Source organism: Cricetulus griseus, unplaced genomic scaffold (assembly GCF_003668045.3).
Source record: "Cricetulus griseus strain 17A/GY unplaced genomic scaffold, alternate assembly CriGri-PICRH-1.0 unplaced_scaffold_183, whole genome shotgun sequence".
NCBI classification, from domain to species: domain Eukaryota; kingdom Metazoa; phylum Chordata; class Mammalia; order Rodentia; family Cricetidae; genus Cricetulus; species Cricetulus griseus.
The window spans coordinates 1-9,636 of NW_023276901.1; the positions used below are offsets into that span (position 1 = coordinate 1).

General features: G+C 42.3%; 2 gene segments (V, D, J or C); both read right to left on the bottom strand.

Annotated features, from left to right (window-relative positions):
• Positions 1–39: 39 nt before the first annotated feature.
• Positions 40–621, bottom strand: LOC113838784. The segment is given in 2 exon segments: positions 40–473; positions 576–621. Coding segments are annotated over 2 exon segments (480 nt in total).
• Positions 622–5,051: 4,430 nt separating this feature from the next.
• LOC103163545 lies at positions 5,052–5,552 on the bottom strand. The segment is given in 2 exon segments: positions 5,052–5,425; positions 5,507–5,552. Coding segments are annotated over 2 exon segments (420 nt in total).
• Positions 5,553–9,636: the final 4,084 nt, after the last annotated feature.

Below are 9,636 nucleotides of genomic sequence, written 5' to 3' on the forward strand. Positions count from 1 at the left end.
GATGGGGTGACAGCTGTGACCACATAAACCAGCACTCAGTCATGTCTGCACCTGTTCCTGCCCTGTCCCTCCATCCATGTGTGACCTGCGCCCCCTGCTGGTCCTGAGCGCTCCTGCAGGGAGGTTTGTGTCAGGGTCACACTGAAGTCCTCTCACTGTGTCACTTGCACAGTAATAAATGCCAGTGTCTTCGGTTCTTAAGTTGTCCATTTGCAGGTAGAGGGTGCTTTTGGAGTCATCTCTTGAGATGGTGAATCTGCCTCTCACAGACTCCCCATAGTGTGTTCCATAGTTATTAGGTTTGTGTTTAATTACACCAACCCACTCCAGCCCCTTGCCTGGAGCCTGGCGGACCCAGTTCATCCAGTGGTCACTGAAGGTGAATCCAGAGGCTGCACAGGAGAGTTTCAGGGACTTTCCAGGCTGCACCAAGCCTCCCCCAGACTCCACCAGCTGCACCTCACACTGGATACCTGTGAAAAGAGAATTTATTGTGTGAGTAAATTCTCACAAATGTCCACTGTCCCTCTCACTCCTGTCCACTCACACAGTATCTCTCCTTATGTATAAATTACCTTTGAACAGAACCACAAGGAAAACCCAGCTCAGTCTCATCTCCATGCTGAGTGTGGACTGTTTAGTGATGACCACAGAATGGAAGGACCTGTGAGTCCAGAGCTGGGTGCCTCTGTCAGAGCTGTAGGGTCAGGGCTGGTTTTCATTGGCAGAGGAGAACAAAATTTGCATGACTTCCTGCTATATCATTAGCTGAGGGATGTGAGTCTTACTTGAGACAGTTTATGGTCCAAATGTCTTTGATGAAATAAGGACCAAAGTGGCATTTAGAGCATCAATGTGTCACTTACTGTCCTGGGGACAGAGCTCAGCTGATAGAGTGTTTTGCATGCCTGATGCTCTGTATTCATTCCCAGCCCTGCATGATGGGCAAGCATTGGAGCAGGGGAATCATAGTTTTGACTTGTGATTTGTTTATATGAAACTGTCAGAAAAGAACAGAGATGGCAAAAGAATGAAATAAAAGATTATTTATTTGGAATGAGTTTATGGTTTTATATTTAAATATAGGTTTTTAGTCTGTATTATGCTTTATATTTGTAAACTCCTTTCTTGTTTTGCATAGAATATAAAACTAAAATTTAAAAACATAAGAAATTGGCCTGGTGTTGGTGGTGCATGCCTTTAATCCCAGCACTCAGGAGGCAGAGACAGGCAGATCTCTGTGAGTTTGAGGCCAGCCAGGTTTCCAGAGCAAGTATCAGGATAGGCTCCAAAGCCACAGAGAAACCCTGTCTCGAAAAACCAAAAAAATATAAGAGATTTTATATACGGTTCAGTTAATAATGAATGATTACATTAAATTGAGTAAGATAATCCTACTGAAACCACAGCACATTGCTACTGTATATCCTGCGTAAATCTCTAAAATTTATTGTCAAATAATGAAACAGCACACACACATACACACACACACACACCACACACACACACACACACACAAACATATATATATACATATTATATATTACATATTATATATTATATATTATATATTATATATTATATATAATAAGACTATTCTTTGACAAATGGTAAAAGTCCTTTTTGAATACCTGTGTTTACGATTTAGCTCCACCAGGACTGACCAACCCCACCTACCATATAGACCAGCTCTTTCCCATCACAAAGGTGCAGACAGCTCTTCTGTGACCTCCCAAAAAACACCCACGGGGCCTGGTTCCTTCCAGCCACTTCCTTCTGCTCTCAGGATCCGCAGTGACTTGCCTTGCTCTCACCACCAGCTAGGCCTGCTCTTTCCCACAGAGAAGATCCTTCTGGTCCCTGAGGGACTGGCCTGTGCTGCACCACCAGGCCTGCAGCTCCTACCTTTCCACAGTAAACTCTCTTCCTGTGACCTTCCTCCCCTGCCATCATGCTGTCTTTGCTCCTTCCCACATCTTAGGCAGTCTTCACCATGGTCTTTCTTCTCAACACTGCTGGGCAGACATTGTTTTACTTAGCATGCAGGCCTCTAATCCTCTAGGTTCTTGCTTCTCATTGTTGCCAGACTTCTTGGGTTTTGCAGAAACTTTCTTCCCCGGGCCTTCACTATTTTTAAACATTTCCAAAGCACCAAAAGTACCATGTCTGTGAGTAACAAAGTTGGAGAAAAATCTGAAGCCTCCACTCTAGGGTCTGGCTCTGATGTTTCTCCATCTCTGCAGTCCTGACCCTCCCTAGGACATGACACTCCATAGTGATCATGGGGGAGACTCAGCATGGAGAGCCTTGAAGTTGCCTTTCCATGAGACAAGATTGAAAGGCTCTAGATTCCCAATAGAGAAATTAATTCTTTAATGAACTGAACTGTCTTCAAAGTTATTGAGAGGGTTTTGACTTGTGACATTTCTGATATAGTAGCACTCACAGGAGAGTGACACAAATCTAGGAACTAACTGATCTTGTGTCCTTTTAGGTGAGGGTTTTAACTGCCATAGGAGATGGTCTCCTGGGCCTTGTATGTGGTTAACTGAGAGGAATAAACTGTGAGTAGAGTCAGGAAACACCTTTGCTGGCCCCTCTGCACTTACTCCCCAGGCTCTACATAACTGATTTATTTTGTTTTTATCTTTTTGATGCCTCATTGTAAAAACACTTAGCAATGTTATTGCTCATGTGGACTTGATTTAATTGTAAATCATAGTGGTATTTCAGACTGTGTTCCTGTGTGTTTTCTTTGATAGAACAAGGTCTCCAATTGATTAATCTCACTCCTCCATATGGATTGCTATGAAATGTTTGTATACAGATTTATACTTTCTCAGCATTACTGTACAGGTCAGGATTGTTATCCTAGGACTCTTGTTTGACTGGGAAGAATCATGACAGTAATAAGATGGAGTTTTGTGGAGAATGGAAGCTTTGTTTATTCTTGAGACATCCAGTCTGTCTCCACAGAAGTCAGCCCTATGCACTTTGCCTGAGTCCCGCTGGTTCACATCTAACAACAATCCAGCATTCATGTTACTATTAATTTTTCTGTTGACAGTTCCCCAGCATTCACACCTAAGGGAACCCCTATTTCCTTTCTATCCTGACTCTGCCGTTTATATCTGAGCAAAAGATTTCATGATGGTGTCCAACCTTTATGCTGCTATAAGACATTTGGAGGACAGTGGGCTTTGGAGGACAAGAAATTTTTGCAATAAAAATTGACAGATTGTAGGCATGCTATCAATGGAAGAATTATTTTTTCCTGATATTCAGCCCTTGCAGAGCCAAGGTATGTGTGTTCTCCTAATTAAAACAGAACAAAATAAAAAAATAGCCTAATAGACAGAATTGCTTATATACCGATATGTAAAAGTTATAGCAGAGTCAAAAAACAGTAGAGGTCATAGATGTGATTGACACCTCTAAAAACAAAAATCTCTCTCAGCCTCTCTCTGTGTCTCCCTCTCTCTCTCTCTCTCTCTCTCTCTGTGTGTGTGTGTGTATGTGTGTGTGTGTGTGTGTCTGTGTGTGTGTGTGTGTGTGTGTCTGTGTGTGTGCGTGTGTGCTTGTGTGTGGTGTGTGTGTGTGTGTGTGTGTGTGTGAGAGAGAGAGAGAGAGAGAGAGAGAGAGAGAGAGAGAGAGAGTGTGTGTGTGTGTGTGTGTGTTTGTTGTATGGAGGTGCTGGGGTTATCCTGTGTCATACACTGACGTCCAGTCATTGTCAGTCAGTATCAATCTAAAACTTGTGGCAGAGACAATCCAATTTCAGGAAACAGGGCAATGATCACCAAGGGCTCCTGATGACATCAAGGCCTGTCACATCATCAGGTCAGGATCCCCCTGCTCTGGCCCAGTGTTATGTGAGCAGGAGCCCAGAATGCTGAGAGAGTAACAGACTCTATACCAGAGGACTCCACAGTGTGACATTCGGGTCATCTTCATCTCTCAATTGATAATAAATGTGATTACTACTAACAAAGAAATCCAGGATTAGACTTACTTATAAATTAGCATATAGAATTGTAATTATGAGGAAAGGTAAAGTGACTCCCCACAAATCTTTGGTAACAACTTCTACTAAAGTATTTGGTGTGCTGTTAAGTACATCAAACTGAATTTTGACATGTGTTTTTGTTTGTTCTGTTATCGCTGATCTATTTTCCTAGCCAAATTCTTATTATAGCATAATTCCAGCTACTTCAACAACAGTTCTAATCTCTTTGGTTTAAATCACACACACACACACACACACTCTCTCTCTCTCTCTCTCTCTCTCTCTCGCTCGCTCTTTCTCACCCACACACACACATGCACACACACATACACACATACACACACAGGCATGGAAACACACACTCTCTCTCTCTCACACACACACATACACACACACACACTCACAGTAACATACAAATACACATGAAAACACAAGCACACACGCACATGCACACATACTCACACACTCACACACACTTGCACACATACACACACACACAGGCATGGAAATACACATTCTCACACACACACTCACACACATATACACACTCAAACACACAGACACCCACCACCACACAAACACACACACTCACACACATATACACACTCACACACATACACGCATATACACACTCACACACATACACACAGCACACATGCACGTGCACACACAGACGTGCACACGCACGCACACACACTCACACACATGCACACAGTCACACACACACACTAACACACACACAAACACACATACACACACACATGCACACACACCCTGCATGGCACAAACACACTCATGTCATAATGTGCTGTCACAGCTCCTTATATTTGTGTCATTAAGGACGAATGTTCATGGAGGTGGTCACTGATAAGTATCTCTTCAAGGTCTGGTGAACCGAAGGGCATACTCAATCAGCAATACTTCATTCTCAGATGTCACTTGGAAAAATTGAAAAACCTCCCACGGGACTGTTAGGAGGAGGCAGAAACAGGGCTTTCAGGCTGAACATTTCTGAGTAAGTCCCAGGCTGATGTTTTATGTCATCTCAGTCCCAGGCAGTATCCTGCTCCTCCAGGGTTTCTGACACACTCAGGATGTGGTTGTAACACTGTGTCTCTCGCAAATAATAGACTGTAGAATCCTCAGATGTCAGGCTCCTGAGCTCCATGTAGGCTGTGCTAGAGGATTTGTCTGCAGTCAGTATGGCCTTCCCCTTGAACTTCTGGTTGTACTGAGTATCACCATTATCAGAATAAACATATCCAATCCACTCCAGGCCCTGTCCAGGCTTCTGCTTCACCCAGTACATATAATTATAAGAGAAGGTGTAGCCTGAAGCCTTGCAGGACACCTTCGCTGAGGCACCAGGCTTCACCAGCTCAGCCCCAGACTGCTGCAGCTGGACCTGGGAGTGGACACCTGTAGAGAGAAGGGCAGAGTGGATGTCACTGTCACCTGAGTGCATGGCCCTTCCTCATGTCTGGAACTTGGAGCCCTTACCTGTAGCTGCTGTCACCAGGAAGAGGATGATCCAGCTCCATCCCATGGTGAGGACCTGTGTGCTCAGTGACTGTGGAGAGGACACTGATCATGTGTTGTTGGTGGTGTGGACATCCCTGTATTTACCACATAGACTCACATGATTTGCATATTTATGAGCAGGGTGCTTCTTAGATAAGGACCTAGTCCAGCTAGAGAAGAAGGAGGTGGAGGACACCTGGGTCAGGTAGCAGGATGCTGAGGTCCAAATCCTCATCCTGTCTGAGGAAGCAGTCATTCCTGAGACCTGTGTAGACATTGTGGAAATAACATCAAGGCCTAATCCCTCAATTTACAAATAGAATCCCAACCTGAGAAATTATTTCATTTCCCTGACAAATTCATAGGTGTTGGTAGTGATGAGGAAATTGTTAATGGAAATTACAAAACCTCCTAAATTGGGAGAAATTTCACTCTTTCATCTGTAAGATACTAATGTTTTATTATTCAGCATGTTGCAGGTGTGTGTTACTGGTGAATTTTTTCTTCATCTAAATACCTTTCTTTTTGTATATTCTTTTGCTTTCAATAGAAAAAGGCTTTAGGGCTCTGGTAGGAATATGGAAAATACCTGAGAGGACTGGGCATAGAATTTCATCAGAATATTTTTCATGAAAAAAAAGTTTTACAAAAATCCAAAATGAATAAATATTTTTATAAACTGAGAAAATACAAATCTATGCAATATTTAACAATGAATTTTTACTTTGTTTGAAAATTCTTGACTTCACATATCAACTGTAGCAGGTGTTTTCAGCTGATAGTCTTCAAGAAGGGAATCCACAGGGGCTCTGGAGTCCCTCCAATCATCATCTGATTTCCATCCTAATGATTGATGTCTCCATTGTGCCCCCTGCTTTCCTTACAATTCTTATACTCTTATCATTCTGATTTTAAAAATAATAAACTTGTCACAGTCTCAGTCATGCTGTGGCCTCTCCATCCTGGCCTGTTTAAAACTCTGTTCTCACTGACCATAATCAGGAGGCCCTGGCTGGTGCTATTAAGGTTTGTATCAACTGGGCTCATATAGTTGTTGAATTATTTGCCCAAACAAAAGCAGAAATAGGTCATCTCACATTCATTAGATATTGCTCAAGAATTTGTGTGTTTTATTCAGTATATCTAAGAGATACTGAGTAACTAATCTACAGACTCCCTGTGTAAAGAGTCTGCCCAGTCTCCAGGTTCACTATGGTCACGCTATGTCACTGGCTGCCGTGTGGCCTGACCTCCCCCTGGTTTTAGGGAACTAAGAGTGGATATCTTGGTTTTCACCTTCACACTGAACTGGTCAATGAGTTGTGATTACCTGGATCTCAGTAATTCCACATTCTATAGTCTGTTTCTTCACCAAAATTATTAACACATGGCCGAGGTCACTATCATAGTATCCAGAAAAGGCTAAGGCCTGGAAAAGTAGACTTTCTTTTCATTTTCCAGATTCTTCAAAACAGTAATCCTTAACCCTGAACCAACACCGACCATCACTTCTCCCACTGATCTTCTCTAACTCACAGGTAAACACTCCAGCTTTCTTCAGCTGCATCAGAGATCACAGCAGTGAGCATGCAGGCAATGGGAACAGGAAAACACTAGCAGAAAACTGTGATGAGGACCTCTGTGGCCAATGGAAGGGAGTTAGAGAGAGACTGTAGCTGACATCATCTGACATGAACCCAACAATTAATGCAGATCACAATGGAGTCAGAACTAGTGTGAAAAACACATTGCTTATTAGGAAGTACTCAGACTACGGAGCCAGTCCTTTACCACAAGGCAGGAGAGGGAACAGAGAGCAGCATGCATGTGTCCCTCATATTTAAAGCCTTGCTATATCACTCTGACCACGCCCAAGTGTGCGTGGTCATAGTCACCTGTGCAAGCCTTCAAACGGGTGTGGCCAGCATTTCCCCCAATGGTCACTCAGACATTTCCACAAGCTGAAGGTACAGAAAACATCTTCAAAGGCATCACTACATGGGACACTGAGTCAGAAAATAATCTTTACAAGGATGCAAATGTCAAACAATAATTGTGTGAAAAATAATAACCATGTGTGCCCTATTACAGACACTCACTTGTTGGAAGCCTGAAATATAGAACACTTGTTGTTCCACCACCTGTTTAAAATAACATTAATCATGGAATCTCTGGCTACTACTCAACCTGAGATAAAATAAAGAGAATGGGTCAGGTGTTGGTGGCGCACGCCTTTAATCCCAGCACTCGGGAGGCAGAGGCAGGCGGATCTCTGTGAGTTTGAGTCCAGCCTGATCTCCAGAGCCAGTGCCAGGATTGGCTCCAAAGCTACATAGAGAAACCCTGTCTCGAAAAACCAATAAATAAATAAATAAATAAATAAATAAATAAATAAATAAAGAGAATGGTTTTCAGATGATTTAGAATTCCCATAGATTTCCAAATGAGTTAACAACCATCACCAACTATTAGAATGACAGATTCTTTTAAAGATATGGAAAGGTTTATTCTTATGTTTATTTCATCATATATAATGTGCCAAATGGATGCTTTAGATTCCCCATGGGTAAAAACTGATACATTTATTAGAAACCAAACAAATAGTAGTTATAGAATGTGACATTGCAGGGGGCCTCTAAAGTATTGTTAGAGCAGGAAGGGGAAGTCACTTATTCCAACATCTAAACAGCTGTAAGCCTGTTTGTGAGAAACCACATGGGACAGTCCCCAACCCCCTATACTCCAAAGGATGTCTGCTAGTTCCCAGTACCTCAGTAGTACTTCATTGTCTCTACTGGTCTTGAGCACAGGAAGGATTGTGTCTGTGTTTACACTGAAGGTTCGTTCCCATGTCTTTGCAAAATGAGACATAGCAGGTGGTTCAGATTTTAACTATTGGCTCTTGGAGATATCCCTATTAATACTGGTTTCAATGAGAAGCTGTGTCTCAAAAATATCAATACAATAATAACTGTAGATCTTGACTTGGCTGATTGGATGTGTATCCATTTCTTCATTCCTGCAAATCTCATATTTGTGTCTTGTTTATTTATTCCTGATCCTTGGGCTGTGATTATTTGAGATACAATTTTTCCCTAGCAATGGAGACGCAGCTGTCAACTGTAGGACATAACGGCTCCCAAGAAATAGATAAGGTGCTTCCTTGTCTGTGATTCTATGAGAACTTCAGGGATATTTTACAGGCTATGCCTCCTCTTACTTGGAGAAATTGAGTCAGTGGAGGAAGCCTTAGAGGTTCTTCACGTTCATGGCATTGTCAGTATGCCTCACTGCTGCCTGCTTGTGGATCAAACCTTGAGACATCAATGTCTGCTCCAGGCACTCAGCCTTTAGTTTGTGAATCATGGACTCAATTATTGGAAATCATAGTCTCAACTAAGTTCTTTCTTTCCTGACATGTTTCCTTCATCACAGTTGGCCTTGCTGTTTTATCTCAGCTACAGAACAGTTACTGAGACAAACTTTCTCAGTTTTTTGCACAGTGAGAGGAACTTCTCAGAGGACAAACCTGGAATTTCTGTGCCTCTTAGAGAAATGATCTGGCTCTGTCAATGCCAATGTGACACCCCCAGACCCAAAGTGATCTCTGTTAGATTTACATGAAATGCTCAATTGTGTGTGAGAGATTTTCTAGGTATGTAGATCTCACTTCTCATGAACATTATCATGTGATCAGATGCAGATGTTCAATACCTTCCTGGTGGTGTGACCCCATATTCAGGTCAATTAGAAGACAATAAACCATCCTTGAAATGCCATCTCCACACAGACACTGAACTAACTTTCCTGAAGGACAAGTTTATACAAAATCCATGATGAGCAGAGATGAAATTCATGGTGGAATAAACTGAATTAGCTAAAAGCACAGCTGGATCATGTCTGAACCTGATGTGCACCCATTGTCAGGAGGAGGGGAGGGGATGTTTGAGCCTTGGGAGCATTTGTGCACCTGCAATGGGGCCCTTCTTACCCTTGATTTCCCCTTAAATATAAATGCTACTCTAATAAAGAAATCTGACTGAGGATCTGCTTGAATCTGAGAAAAAAAAAGACACAGGAACATCCATGTTTCTTAAATAACAGCAGAA